The sequence below is a fragment of the Haemorhous mexicanus genome, chromosome Z (assembly GCF_027477595.1).
Source record: "Haemorhous mexicanus isolate bHaeMex1 chromosome Z, bHaeMex1.pri, whole genome shotgun sequence".
Lineage (NCBI taxonomy): Eukaryota > Metazoa > Chordata > Aves > Passeriformes > Fringillidae > Haemorhous > Haemorhous mexicanus.
In genome coordinates, this window is record NC_082381.1 from 80137255 (window position 1) to 80151729 (window position 14475).

At 63.1% G+C, this 14475-nt stretch overlaps 3 protein-coding genes across 5 annotated transcripts; all 3 read right to left on the reverse strand.

Moving 5' to 3' along the window:
- Window positions 1–518: 518 nt before the first annotated feature.
- Window positions 519–3026, reverse strand: SPAG8 (sperm associated antigen 8). Of its 3 annotated transcripts, XM_059873832.1 has the most exons (7): window positions 2910–3026; window positions 2129–2558; window positions 1338–1500; window positions 1203–1248; window positions 976–1090; window positions 800–862; window positions 519–716 (listed from the first exon to the last, which is right to left on the reverse strand). In XM_059873832.1, the coding sequence occupies exons 1-7, from the start codon at window positions 2972–2974 to the stop codon at window positions 567–569; spliced, it is 1032 nt and encodes a 343-aa protein (XP_059729815.1). In that variant the 5' UTR covers window positions 2975–3026; the 3' UTR covers window positions 519–566. The 3 variants fall into 3 exon arrangements, with proteins under 3 accessions (XP_059729815.1, XP_059729814.1, XP_059729816.1); XM_059873831.1 differs by having other exon boundaries at window positions 519–862; XM_059873833.1 differs by having other exon boundaries at window positions 519–862; window positions 2841–2988.
- Window positions 3027–6394: 3368 nt separating this feature from the next.
- On the reverse strand, window positions 6395–8019 carry HINT2 (histidine triad nucleotide binding protein 2). Its single transcript, XM_059836552.1, has 5 exons — window positions 7949–8019; window positions 6999–7157; window positions 6808–6912; window positions 6658–6730; window positions 6395–6538 (listed from the first exon to the last, which is right to left on the reverse strand). The coding sequence occupies exons 1-5, from the start codon at window positions 8000–8002 to the stop codon at window positions 6447–6449; spliced, it is 483 nt and encodes a 160-aa protein (XP_059692535.1). The 5' UTR covers window positions 8003–8019; the 3' UTR covers window positions 6395–6446.
- A 214-nt stretch (window positions 8020–8233) lies between these two features.
- On the reverse strand, window positions 8234–12720 carry TAF1C (TATA-box binding protein associated factor, RNA polymerase I subunit C). Its single transcript, XM_059874169.1, has 14 exons — window positions 12499–12720; window positions 12314–12407; window positions 12061–12167; window positions 11879–11974; window positions 11727–11797; window positions 11393–11640; window positions 11208–11318; window positions 10972–11095; window positions 10790–10861; window positions 10535–10670; window positions 10313–10441; window positions 9991–10165; window positions 9720–9857; window positions 8234–9438 (listed from the first exon to the last, which is right to left on the reverse strand). The coding sequence occupies exons 1-14, from the start codon at window positions 12628–12630 to the stop codon at window positions 8264–8266; spliced, it is 2808 nt and encodes a 935-aa protein (XP_059730152.1). The 5' UTR covers window positions 12631–12720; the 3' UTR covers window positions 8234–8263.
- Between the last annotated feature and the right edge of the window lie 1755 nt (window positions 12721–14475).

Genomic DNA, 14475 nt, shown 5'->3' on the forward strand with positions numbered 1-14475 from the left:
GCCAACATGGAACTCAGCCTGGGCTGGCGACAGCTGCCTGAAACATCCCAAGAGATCCTATCCCAGGGGTCTGTCTGCAGTACAGGGCAGGAGTGTGGGCATGGGGAGCCAGTGCTGGGCGGTCGCAGCAGCGGCTGTTGAGGGCTTGGGCAGTGCTGGGAAGGCAGGGCTGCCGTGGGTTTGCTTTGGCGTGAGGGCTGCAGTGCGTTCCTCTGAGCTCATGCTCTGGCCGCCCCGCTGCCGCCTCTTACTGGAACACACCTGTGCCTGGGGACTGGAACAACGGCTGCCTGTCACCCACTGCGTGCGCCAGGAGGGGACATGTCCCAGGGGATGGGGCTGTGCCAGGGGCTCTGCCTCCATGCTTAAGGAGGAAATCTTGGGACCACAATGTGTTTTGGGTCAACAGTGACTTGCAGCAGGGCTGAAGGGTTTTCTATTTTGCTTCATGCTCTCATGGGATTAGAGATCCCAGGGACACAGTGCTCCCCTTCCAAACATCCAGCTTGAGGACAGCCTTGGGGTAGGCAAGGATGCTGGGACCACCTCTGTCCCCTTGTGTTTTATTACTTGTGGGATTGGAGCTGTCTGCTCAGGGGGTCATAGGGGTCACAGAGGTTGAAGGGCTCAGGATGCCCTAAGTACATGGTAATGGGAGTGGAGAAGTCTGCATTCCTCTTGAAGGGAATGTTTCTGCCGAAGAGGGCAGTGACACCCTGGAGAGGAGAGAATTGGAGAGATGTCTGTCAGCAGCTGAGACTCCCAGAGTACTGGCAGGACAGGCTGGTGGGGGCCTTACCGGCTGCCCGTGGGCTTGCTCCAGCCAGAAGCTGGTTGGCTGCTCCGTTAAGTAATTGTGACGCTGCAGTGGAAGCAAAATGTGAGCCGGAGGGGATGGCATGCTCAGAAGGACAAGAGCCTTGCTGTCTCCCTGGAGGCTGCTGAAAGCTGGTGGGGGATGCCTACTGCCTGTACCTGGGTGGTGGGCTGGGGTGTGGACTGGAAACCCATGGCACGGTAGTCATGATGTGTGGTGGAGATAGATTCCATGCGCCTCGGGCGGGGATGGATCTCCTCCTCCGTCTCCTTACTGCAGTCAGAGCAGACCCCACACCTCTCAGCTCTGGGATCCCTGCCTCCCCAGGTCCCCTCCTCTGGGGCATAGCCCCAAGAGTGGGTCTCATGTGGGAGTGCAGGCTTGCCTGTATTTCTCGTAGAGCATGGATGCCAATGTGGCCTTCCGCTGCCCTGCAGAGGAGAAGGTGCCATCAGTCTCCCAGCTAAGATTACCCTGCTGTCTTTTTGGGGTGCACATAGCTTGTTGGGGTCAGCCTCACCTTGCCCCAGCAGCATGGCCCTGAGGGGTGGGCAGTCCTTTGGGAGGGAGCTGTCAGTGAGTGAGGAGAGAAACTGGTGGATCGGCAGTCCATTATAGCCACGCTGTAAGTCCTCACTGCACAAATCCTTCTGTGGCCGAGAGTCCAGGGGATCCACGAGTACCTAGGGATGGACAGTGGGGGCTGTGGAAGGAGGCAGGAGCCCATGCTGCACTTCCCCATGTCTGCTCCTGGCTTTTAGGCTTTTGATAGTCCTAGAGGCATAAGCTGTAAAGAGGTGTTATCATCTTTCTGGCCAGAAGGCTGGGAAAGCTGGAGCAGGGACACCGCTTGGGCAGGGCTGACCTGTCCTGCCTGGTGGAGGTCAGCCAGCCTTCTATGGCAGTCCCAAGCAGCTGGGTGCCCAGACTGCCCCTGGACAAGTGCTCTTTTGGCACTTTAAAAACCCATGGAGTCCCCAGTCCCCATGGCACAGTTTGGTCCATCAGATGCGCCCCAGCTTGGCTTGCCCAAGCAGGCATCCCCACATCACTGTGACGAGCTGTGACACACAGCTCCTGCTTCCCAGCAGCTAGATCCCAGCTCCCCTCCTGCCTTACTATTACTCCCCACGTGCCTGCCTGTGCCTTTTGTGCTATTGAGTTTCATCCCTTTTCTATCCTGCTGGGCTCAAGGTCGTCCGGGTGGCTATTTAAAGAGATGTGTCTGCCCAGGAGCAGGGAGCTTCACAAGATCAGCATGTGGGACATGATGGGGCCAACTCTGAGGGGCATTTTCCCTTACGGAGTTACCTCCTTCTGCCAGTCATGGGTCATGTGGCTCTGCTGGGGCACCAACTGGCTGGGCTTCTCTGTCAGCGTGGGTGGAGTGGAGGGTAGCGCCGGCAGTGTGGTGGGGGACTCCTCCTCGGGGCTGGTCCCCCACTTTCCAAGCCAGGGAGGCAGCTTGATCCCAGAAGGATCCTTCCCAGTCTCTGGGGATGGCACCCTGCTGGGCACTACTGGTAGGGCCACAGTAGGCAGCTCATCTGTGTCTGCTATCTCCTGGGGCGGCTTGGCTATCTCTGTCATCTCCTGGAGCCTCTTGGTGGTGGTTGTAAACGTCTCCCCGCAGCAGGAGAGCCTCTCCACGGGCACCTCAGGCAGGGGCTCATCACCCTGGACCCTGAACGGCGGCCTCTCCCCATGGCATCTGGGACCCGCATGGCTTTTCAGAGCGCCCCTGCAGGTGGGAACAGACCCTGAAGAAAGGCAGCGCGGCGCATCCGCCATTGCCAACCACGTCCCCAGCCCCCACCAGCACGTCCTCTGCAGTGTCACCTTCACACTGGGGCAAGGGATTCCTCTCCTTTTGGGGGACAGAAGCAGTGCCTGCTGCTGGGCCTGTCATCTCGAGAGGTCTCCCCCTCCGTAACTCCCTTCTTTCCCCTTGACCTCCAGCAGCAACACGCTTCCCCCCCCCCGCCCCCCTCCCCGCGGCGACCTCCCCACAGACCGGACCCACCATCCTGTCATTCCCCCCTGGCCCCTAGAGCTCCACAGGGCCTGCCCTGGCTCTCCCCGCCGGGGTTACCCCAAGGGGTCTCGCTGCCCGCAGCCTGGGCCGCAGCCCCCGGCGCAGCAGCCTCCCGGCTCCATTGCGCGTGCGCGCGGCGGAACGCCCCTCTCTCCATGGAGACGGGGGATGGAGCCTCGCGCGTGCGCGCCTCCCATTGGCGGAGAGACCCAGAGTGGGCGTGACCGTGCGCCAAGCTGGACGGGGCAAGAGGATGAGTTAACGGGTAATGGGCGTGGTCTCTAAGGAGTGGGCGGGGCGGGGCGCGGTGGGCGTGAGGGGGTGCGGTGAGGGGAAACGGGGTTGTGTGGGGCACGGGGAGCAGGGAGACGGAGGGATGGGGCTGTGTGGGGCACGGGGAGCAGGGACACAGGGGGACGGGGCTGTGTGGGGCACGGGGAGCAGGGACACAGGGGGACGGGGCTGTGTGGGGCACGGCAGTGCGGAGGGATGGCAGTGTCAGGGGATGGGGGCGCTGGGCTGCAGGGACACAATGGTGCTCGCACTGCACTACAGGATCAAGGCTGTCCCCACCTCTGGGGTGCATGTACCCCGTGCCGTCTTGTCCCAGTGCCCTGGGGCCACCACTTAGGGCAAAGCTAGCTCTTGGGGGTGCACTGTACCTGGGCGGAGCCAGCGTAGCCCCACTGAGGCAGCAGGAGGGACATGCCCAGGGCTCCTGAGGACATACTGCTCCCCACGGCTTGACCCAAGTGACCGCCACACTGCTTGGGCCTGGCACTGGAATATGCCCGCTTGCCTCAGGGACCCCCAACTGCCCTAGGGTGATGGGGCGGGACGTGCTCTGCACCTGGCTGGGTGCAGCCCGTGCCCACTGGTATGGAGCAGCAACCTCCTCTCGCCACCAGCCCTCGATGGGCCCCTGGCCCCATCCTTGCAGAGGCCGAGCAGAAGAAGGGCCCTTTGATAGCAGGCGTCAGGCTCGGGAGAGAGGGCTGTTATTCCTGCGCTTTGTGGGGTGTGGCGACGGGGCACTGTGTACTCCGTGCTGGGACCTCTGTTTTTCCTGGCTGGGGATGTGCTCCATCCTTCTGGCCTTGGCGGGCCGGGGGGGCCCCCATTGGGGACCGCTCCTCCCTGTGGGCCCTCAGCCCTGTGCCAAGCAGGGGTTCCTCCAAGCCCGTCTGCTGCACAGATGTGGGGAGGAGGGAGAAATGGGAGACATGTCCCAAGCTCATATCATGGCTTCCACATGCTGGGGCCACATCAGCCCTGCAGCCCCTGGCAAGGGGTTGGTGCCAGGGTGCTCCCAGGGCTAGCAGCTTGCTGTGAGGGTTCTGATTTGCATGCTGCTGGTCATGCCCCCGTGCTCAGCCACAGGCCCTGTGGTGGTGCCTGAGGTGTACCCCTACACCAGCTCATGCTGAAGGGGTGACAGCTTGGGGATCCTGCCCCAGCTTGCATCCCTTGGTGGTCTTCCTCAGAGCATCCCCAGATTCCCCACCAAACAACCCTAGGCTTACCCGTGGCTAGGCGCTATGGGTGGCTGAGGGATACTGAAGGGACACCAACAGCACCAAATTACACTATGGAACAGGGAGCCTGGCGATGCCACCCTGGGTGTGTGTGCCCACTGTGAGGCAAACCACCTTGGGGGGGTCTGTGGGGCATCCCTGTAGGGCTGTGATCTGGCAGCAGCAGCTTGGGGCAGCAGCCCTGGAGCTGCTGGAGCACATCTGGCTGCCTCTTGCCGCCGGCTGACACATCCCTCGCAGCCCCCCCGCCCGGCTCTTCTGGGAACTTGCGTCATTTGTGATCCTCTCCGGCTGAGGAACCAAAACAGCCGTTGGGGCCCGTCCACCCACCCCCCCACCTCGGCCCCATGGGGCTGTGCCCACTGTCCTGCCCTGCCGCTGCTCGGGGACTGACAAAATAAACCTGGCACAGGAAGAAACACGATGGCAGGCGACTGGGCCTGACCTCGCGTGCCAGCCTATGCCCTGTGCCCAGTACAGCACTCCCTGTGGGACTGCTCTGGACGAGCCTTGGGGGATGATCTCCTGGGGATCCCTGGCCCCTCTTTAGCGTCGCCACTTTGCCAGGGACACCCAACCCTCTTTGGGGTACATATCCCAAAGGCTGAACTCAGGGCTGTCCTGAGTTCAAGAGTGGCCCCAGCCCACGCTGAGCCTCAGAGGCAGGAAGCAGCAGTATCAACAATTTTAAGGCTCATTTACACCCCGAAAACATTCCCCATACTATGCTGGGTGTGTATGTGGGGGAAGTGACTGGGCTCTGCCACAGCCCCACACAGCTCCCGGGGGCCCCCCGCCGCCAGCGCCACCGAGCCGGGGGATGAACAGAGCCGTCATTCTCCCCGGCGGGCTGCGGTCCCCTGCGCGGCCGCTGGCGGGGGCCCAGGCAGTCCCGTCGGCGGTGCCAGGTGGGCCGCGCACCGCGCCAGCACCGGCCCCTGCCACTAAATATAGCCACGGCACCCGGCCACGGAGCAGCGGGCGCGGGAGGCACGCGGCAGGGAGCGGCGGCCGCATGCGCCGAGCCCCGCGTGTGCTCCCCTCACGGGGCTGGCACCGACACGTGCGGGCCCGAGACCCGGTCAAGGCCTGTAAACAGCGCCGTGCATGCTCAAAGCCGGCGGGGCTTTGTGTACAGGGGGCTCCGGCTTGTGCAGTTTCCCTCGGTGCTTCACGGTTGTGGGGTCGGGAGTACAGAGGGTACAATGTGTTTTCCTCAGTGTGCTCCCTCCCAAGGGAGGGAGTCTCGGGTGAGCAATACAGTGAGGTTCCCTCGGAGGTGGGTAGCTGGGGGGTCTGGAGTGAGCAGTGCAGTTGAGTTTTGCATAGCAGTGCACATACAAGCAGTACAGTGGCTGCAGTACGGGGGAGTACACGGCTATGTGTACATGGAGGGGGCAGCTGGTCCACCCACCACACAGCCTGTCCTGCCCTGTGCTCTGCTCAGGGTTATGATCCTCCTGGGAGCTCCCAGAGAGGCCCGTCTGGGGTGGACAAGAAGTACGCATGCAGTCAACAAGCTTGCTCTGACGGCATTGAGATCAATCTAGTGCAATTAACTGGTTTCGAAAAGCAGGGAAACATCAGCGTCCAGTACAGGGCTCTAGTGGCAACCCTGGGGGGGACAGGGGACGGGGACGACTAGCAGGGGGGCAACCTGAGGCAGAGCAGGGGCATTCAGGGATGCTCGGGCTGCGTGGTGGCAGGGAAGCTGGGTGGGCAGCCCTGGATGTGGTGCACTACTGACACCCCTAGGACGTTCCCCGCCTTGGGGACAACCTTGTGGCACCCAGCCTGCTCTCCCAGCCTACCATCAAGATGAGTTTTCTGCCTGTGAGCAGCCCCACAAAACCCTTCTTCTTCAACTGTGGGGGTGGTACGTGGGGAGCCCAGACCCTCTACAAAAAGCAGGGTACCAAGTCTACTGCTCTGATAACGGAGGCCAGCCCTGCCCTGCTCAGGCCAGCCACCTCCGCTCCCAAAAAAGCCACCCTGACGCAGAGCCACTGAAGTCACCACCAAGGAGATGCTTTATTGAGGAGCAAGTTGGTAGTGGGCATTAGCCAGGGGGCCAGCCCATCTGCCGGCCCCCCAGCACATGGAGGTGCAGGTGGTAGACAGACTGAGCGCCATGTTTCCCATCGTTGATTACTGTCAGGAGAGGTACAAGGTACAGAGGTACAAGGGTCAGGCCAGCCCCTTTGTCCCCAGCCCCTCAGGACCACCAGTGAGGGTCCTGCCCCACAGCATGGTAGGGGATATCAACTCACCAAGGCGGTAGCCATCAGCCAGCCCCTCTGCCTGTGCCGTGCGTGCTGCCACCACCATCAAGTGCCCCAGCAGCTGAAGGAGGGGGAAGTGGCAGGGTCAGCACTGTATGACCCTCACCACCAACGTCCCAGGGACCTCTCTGGACTCACCTCAGTGTCCTGGGGACCCACGCGGCTGATCCGGGGGATGGGGCGCTTGGGGATCACCAGGAAGTGCACGGGGGCTTGTGGGGCCACATCACGGAAGACGAGGCACTACCAGAGGGAGCAGGGTCAGCCCCACACTGGTGGGTTCTGCCCCCCTGCCCCGGTGGGGACACAGGTGCTGCTGTCCCAGCTACCTTGTCATCCTCATAGAGAATGGTGGCAGGGATGCTGCGGTCGATGATCTTGCTGAAGATGGTGGGCTGCCCTCCTGCCTCCTCACCAGCCGCTGCTGCCTGCTGCGCCTTGCCCACCTCCCCATCCCGCCTGCCAGGCGCCGACGCACACCGCTGGGGCTGAGGGGCATACCTGGCTTACAGCCTGTGCCCGTGGGGACAAGGACAAGGACACCGCCGTGGGGGTGGGTGGGGGCATGTGGGGGAACACGCATGCAAGGTGATGGAGGGGAGCAAATGGGGGTAATGGTGGGAATCACGTGGGGGGATGCACATGGGGCTGACATGGAGTGCACACTGGGATATGGGCGAGGGATGCATGTGAGGGTGATGCAGGATACACGTGGGGGTGATTGGACTAATGCATGGGGTGATGGTGGATATGATGGGGGATGCATGTGGAAAGTGGAGGAATTCATACAGGGGTCTTGGGGGCGTCCACAGGGGTGATGGTGGGGTGCACACGGGAGTGATGCTTGGCTGTGACAGGGGGTACCACATGGGGCAACAGGGAAGTGCACACGGGGGTAACACTCACAGGGGTAAGAGGGGCAGATGCCCAGGGGGCTGGTAGTGGGCTGTGCTGACAGTGATGACAGGGGACTGTCCACAGCCTGGACAGTGGGCTGTGCTCACTAGGCTAACAGGGAACTGTCCACGGGCCTGACAGAGATCCGTGCCCACGGGGGCGCAGGCCGGGGTAGGGGTGGATACCCACGGTTGCTCCGAGGACCCGTGCCGTGGCCTAGGGGTGCGCGGGCCGGCGCTCATGCCCGCCGCGGACTTTGCCCGAAGGCGGAAGTAATGGCCAGCATGGTGCGGACCCACTCCGTTGCCCCTGTTACCCCGCACACCCCGGTGTGTCCTCCTTATCCCGGGGTACCCCCATCCCCGCGTCCCCCCGCGCCCACCTGCGCCGGGCGCAGCGCGCCCCGCACCAGCCCGCGCGCCAGCACCGCCGCCATGGCCGCCGCTCCCGCCCCCGTCACTTCACCCGCCCCGCTCCACGCCCCCTTAAAGCGCCCGCCCGCCTGCCATGCGGGCAACCTTCGCGCTGGAGCATCCCGACGGGGACTCTCCGACCGGGGAAGATGGTCACTCCCTCCCCGCGGGGAGTTCCAACTCCTGGCGTTCCGCCCGACCTCCCCTGCCCCTAAGGGTGGGTGCCTTGACCAAACAATTGAGAACCCCGGGAGGAAGGCTGTGCCAAGCAGGTTTATTTGCACTCAGAAGCCCATTCGTGGGCGCTTGCGGAGGGGCTGTGAGGCGGAGGACAGCTGGCTCTGTGAAGAAGGGAAGCACAGCTGGCTGGCCTGGCTGCCAGGGGGCTCTGGGGGCTCGGGGGGCCCCTCGGCCCACACAGACAAGTAGTCCCGCAGTGTTTTCCGCCGCTCCTTGGGGATGCCACGGCAGCGCAGGCTCTGTGAAGACAGCAGGGCTTCGTTGGGCGCTGGTGAGGATGGGGAGCTGTGAACTGGGGGGCTGCCTGCTGGTGGTGAACTCTCCTGGGAGAGAACGGGTGGGCGGCCTGGGGAGAGCAGCGAGGGGCCCACATCACTCAGCTCAGACAGCTCAGACTGGTAGGTGAGGGAGGAGGTGAAGCTGGCTGAAAGGCTGCGGCGGCCCTGGGCTCGCTTCTGCCGTCGCCGCCGCTCCCGCAGTGCCCGCTGTCTCTGCGCCACACTGAAGCTCGTCCTCTCCTCCCACCACTGGTCCCAGTCCCCAGCCCAAGCCGTTGTCAGACGGTTACTCAGGGGGTCCAGACCCCCTGCCAGCTCCAGAGTCTGTGGCAGGGGAGGGGGCTGGAGGGCCAAAGGCTCCCAGCGCTGGATGCGGCCCCCTTCCTGCATGGCTTGGCGCAGCCGCTGCTGCATCTGCTTCTGCAGGCTGCTGGGGCCTGCTGGCCCCTCCAGATCTCTGCGGGTGAAGAGGCGCCTCTGGCTGAGGCTGGGGAGCCAGGTGTGTTGGGGAGGCTCCCTCCAAGCCCTGGAAAGTGCCCTCAGCCAGCGGCGGTACCGCAGGGCTGCAGCTGGGCTGGGCACCGCTGGGGAGGGCTGGGGGCTGGCACAAGGCTCCTGCAGTAGTTCAGCTTCCTCCAGGGCTGCTGGTGTGCCCATGTCCTCCTCTTCCTCCTCATGGATAATCACCTCCAGGTTGGGCAAGTAGAATGTTTGCTCTTCCTCCTCTTCTCCCTCACCGCCCAATCCATGTGGGCTGCTGGCTAGAGCCTCAAAGAGGGGGGAAGAGCCAGGGGCTGTTGTGGTCTCATCCCTCGATGGGGGTGCAGGGGGCTGTTCTGCCTTGTGGATCAGCCTCTGGCAAAAGACATCCCCAGCCTCAGAGAGCTGGAAAATCAACATGGACTTGCGTGGTCCATCCTCCTGTAGTGTGGCAGCCAGCCCTGCAGGAACAAGAATGGCATTGTCACCAGGGTTCCAGTGACAGGGGCCTGGCCAGCAGTGGGGACTGCCTCCACCCCTCAGTGGGCACGCTCACTGCTGGCTCTTGCCCTGTCTGTACATCTTTTTCTTTGTTATTAATCACTTCAGCAGCATTGTTCAGGACTTTGCTTTTGCTTTTTCAGCCACCCCCCAGCCAGGTCATGACAAAGGCTACACTTCTACTCCATTCCACCTTCTCCCCAAACAGGACCTGCAGCATGGGGCAGTGTGGGACACTCACCTGCTGCTGGGGCCGAGAGGCGCTCCTGGAGCAGGTGGTGGCGGTGCGGGAGCTGGGTGGGCAGGTGCTGCAGGCACCCTGAGATACCATGCAGCTTCTGCGGAGTCCCCACCAGCTGACAGGCCAACTGGCTGCCCCCTGAGGAAACATCCCAAAAACTGTCTGGTGAGCACAGATGCTAGGGCAGCAGCTGATCCCAGCAGCAAAGAGGCTAGGATGTGGGCACAGAGGAGCTCTGGCTTTGCAGCACCCCTGGAGCTCGATCTCTTACCCCGGTATTGCAAAAGCAACAGCTCCTGCGTGCAGGATGCACCAAGCAGCACCTTGTGGCTCCTCCCAGGTTTCCCTGGAATCAGGTGTGCAAAGAGTGGAGGGGCCTTCATCATGTGTGCCCACTTCAGAACAGGCACCAATGGCAACCGCTCATCCAGCACATACATGGAGAACTAGGACAGAAGTCTTGGTTCAGACAGGACACACCCCAACATACCATGGCAACTCCCCTCAGATGGAAGATCCTCATGCCCCGTAGGCACTGGGAGACACAGCTGTGTGGTGTGTCTTCCCCAGCTCTCAGCTGCGGTGGGACTCACCTGGGTGGTGACAAGGTACTGCGAGGGATGAGCCCTGCCCAGGTACATGGGCAGCACCACACGCTCGCCCTGCTGGCAGCCAGCTTCCTCGCCCACCTTGAACAAGTCAAAGTGGCATCTCTTGGGGGCCTGCAGCAGTAGAACAGGGCACAGTCAGCACTTTGGTCTGTGGAACCCTCTTCCCTGCCTGCCCCTGCCCCATGCCCACCCTCCAAAGCTCACTCGGGCATCCAGGCACTGCAGGCCCGTGCGGTCAGCACAGCTGAGCACCCGTGGGTGGGCAGTGAAGTCACTCCAGCGCCAGGGTGAATGGTCCCGAAAAAACATGGTCTGGGGGTCATGGCGCAGCTGCTGCAGCCTGTGGGGAGACAGTAGTATTGGCATGGGGGAGGGCTGTCCCAGGCACTTGGGCCTCCCAACCCCTGGGACTCCACTGTCTGCAAGAGTCCCTAGACAGTCCTGAGTGCCCTCTCTCACCCAGTCTCAACGCTCCAGAGGTAGACGGTCCCGCTCTGGGTGCAGACAGACAGCTCCCCAGGAAGGTGAGGGCTACAGGACAGGGGGCACAGCATCAGCATGGGGCGACAGAACCCGCCACACAGAGCAGGGCTGCGCCAGCAGAGCCCGCTCCTTGCACAACCCCTTCCTCCAGCACCTACCTGACAGTGAGGCAGGAGGCAGGCACATCAGTGTGTATCACCTGCAGTGGGGTGGGAGCTGCCCCTGTCTTGCCCGGCACCTTCCAAACACCACAGTGATAGTCTGACCGAACCCCAACAAAATCTGTCACAGGGAAGGAGGTGGCATGTGATCTGGCAGCATCCCAGGGGCCCTCTGGTGCCTCTCCTCCCTCCATTCTGTCTGCCTCAAGATGTGGATCCTGGGCATGGCTCACCTTGCCCATCTACACGGGCTGCAGCCACTTGCCGGATGCGCCCGCTGAGCTCAAACTGCGCTGGGGAGCCCCGGGCATGAGGCAGCTCCTTCAGCACCACATCCTGGAAATCTGAGGTGTTGACTAAGGGCACTGCAACACAACCCCCACTTCCCGCCCCAGGAACACCCCATGGGGAAGGATACAGAGGTGGTTCATGGCCTGCCCTCCAGGGTGCACTAGGAGGCCCACAGGTGTCTCCCCATCTTCAGGGGGCAACCAGGCCAGTGCCCCCCCAGTGAGGCTGTCATCAAAGAGAAGGTCGGACCACTGCTGTGCCAGCTCCTCGTGCAGGCAGTCTGCCAGCAGCCCCAGTGGTACCTCGAAGAGCCAGTCACGACAGAGGTGGGAGAACCAGCGCAGGCGGGAGGCCAAGTGCTGCCGGGGGCAGCCGCTGCGGGGCATGGACAGCATCAGGTGGGGGGACAGAGAAGGAGCCTCCCCAGACCTCTGCAGGGCAGGGGACAGAGGGACACTCACCGTCGGGCCTCCAGGCGGTCGATGTCCTCCATGAGGGCTGTCATCCGGATGGTGCTATTCCGGGCTGGTCTCTACAGGAGTAGGGGACAGAGTTTGAGACTGGCAAGGGGAAGGGTGGGGAACAGCACTGTTATCCCTGGACAGTCAGTGACCTTCAGCTTGGCATTTCCCAGGTAGAAGTTCTTGTGCAGCAGACGCCCCAAGGAGCCAAAAGCATCTTCTGGGTGATCCACAAAGAAATGGCCCAGCTGTGTGGGAAGGGAAAGGGTCAGTGCATGCAAAGGTCCCACGCTGCCCCCAGGTCCTTGTCAGGATGCAATGCCTCAAATCCCACCTGCCTGGCGAAGTCCAGAGTAGCTCCAGACTTGCCTGCCCGGAGCTTCCTGCACAGGCCGCTGCGGTACAGGATGTCCTGAGGCGCAGGCGAGGGGATCCAGCAGCCTGTGCGGAGAAGGCAGAGCCGCTTGGCATCACACGTGCACAGGAACACCGCTCAGCACCGCGGAGCAGCGGGAGCGATAGAAGCGGAAGGCATGTTCCCCCCAGCCCCCGTGCAGCGAGTTCCCTCCCGCTCCCGCGGCTCTCACCCGCGCTGGGCAGCAGCACCGGCACGGCCGCAGCGTCGGCGGCTTCCCACCTTTCGCCCGTCGCGCCGCGGCGGGGCACGAACGCCGGCTGCGCCTGTGGGGAGCGAAGGGGGAGAGTCAGAGCGGAGCCTGACCGTTCTGCCGGTTCCCTCTGCCAGCCCGGACCTCCGGCAGGGTGGTCTCACCTGGCGGCGGCCGGGGCCAGCCTCCAGCACCTGCCCGTGCTCGCCCCAGCCGGCAACCAGCGAGGGGCCACTCTCTTCCCGCGGCGGGCCGGCGGTGAAGTATGAGGGGAAGAGCGCGGCCGGGAACTCCATGGCCGCGGTACCGGGCACAGGGGCAGCACGCGCCCGAGCCGGCACCCCCGCGACTCGTGGGGACGGCGCGGCCACCGCGAATGGCGTCACAGTCGCGCTGCTGCCGCCGCGCACCAATCAGCGCCCGGGAACAGCGCGGGTCGGAGCGCCGCCGGCTGCACAGCCACGCGGGGCCCTACCGCCCCCTGGTGGCCGGAGGGTAAAAACGTACGGCCGGCACGGGGAGAAGGACGAGACCGGGAACGGGAACGGGGACGGGAACGGGAACGGGAACAATAACGGGAACGGGGAGAGGGAGGGGAACGGGAACGGGAACGGAACGGGACGGGAACGGGATGGGAACAAGAACGGGATCGGGGAGAGGGACGGGATGGGAACGGGAACGGGACGGGACGGGAAGGAGAAGGGGAACGGGAACAGGAACGGGAACGGGAACGGGGAGAGGGACGGGACGGGAACGGGAACGGAACGGGAAGCGGTGGGACCGAGAGGGGAACAGGAATGGGAGCGGAAGTGGTGGGACCGGGATGGGAACGGGAACGGGAACGGGAACGGGAACGGGAACGGGAACGGGAACGGGAACGGGAACGGGAGGGGAAGCGGTGGGACCGGGATAGGAACGGGAACGGGCAGGGGAAGCAGTGGAACTGGGACAGGACCGGGCACAGGAAACAGTGGGATAGGGCCGGACCAGGACTGGCGCTGGAGAATCATCGGGACGGGACCCCGCCGGGGCACGGGCAGGAGAACGGGCATTGTTTCCTTCCCTCTGCTCGCCTCGAGAGCAGTGAAAAGCCCCCTGGGAGTCCTGCCAAGGGCACACCTGGTTTTCCGCGGCGCCGGTTGTGTGGCAATGGGGCACCCCACACTCTGGCGGGGTGTGTGGGGCCATGGGACAGTCTCAAACATCTGGGGCTTGTAGAGTCGAAGTGCAGCTCCTGGAAGGTTGAGGGTGTGCCAGTCCCCAGTCCCAGCCTGCCCTTCCTCGCCCCTGCTTGGCCCTCGTGAACCCACTCCCACCACCCCGCCTCTGTGCTCCTTCCTCCCCACAGGGTGGTTGCTGGTTCCCCATGGGGGACCCACCCGGTCCCAGGCCCCCATGGGAACCCACAGAGAGTTCAGATTAGTCCCACGGGGCTCTGATGGAACCCTGGAGCTTTTGGAGAGTATCTGTAAGGGAGACAAGTTCCCTGTCCATTTCCCAAGGAGAGCATGACCACCTTTCTCCTCGATGGTCCTTGTACATCCCTGTGCCAGACGCCACTGGCCCCAGAGCTGTGCCGATGTGGTCTGCACTGGGGAGGGAACCCCCAGTCATGCCTGGAGGGGGTCTGTGCTCTGGGGAGGGCTGCTGGGCAGTCGGGCTGGGACACGGTGGGGTGGCTGCTCCTGCTGCAGCTCCCAGGGTGCCCCTGTGGGGAGCACAGGATGGGAGAGGAGCATTCCCTGCAGCCTCCGTTATGGCCAAAGAGGTTGGTGATGTCAGGGGAGTCTGGGGATGATGTCAGGGGAATTTGGGAAATTGTGATGAGATCGTTTCCAGTCAAAATGCCCTCATCCCTGCAGGCGGTGCCCAGACCCCCTCTGAGGGACACCTCCTCACTAAGATACATGTTACAATTTGCTTTAAGAAGGTGGTAGCCACTGGTAGAAAACCACCTGACCCCCTTACACAGCCCCTCTGGGATAGGTAGCCCATACCGCCTTCAGCTCCATAGGTAGCCCTCATTGCCTCCCATCCCTTACCCTAATTCCAGGCATGCCAACAGCTTCATGTCCCTCTCCATTATATATTTCTGTGCCCAGGGCATATTCCTGTCCTCAGGCTCTTATAGCTATCCCTTA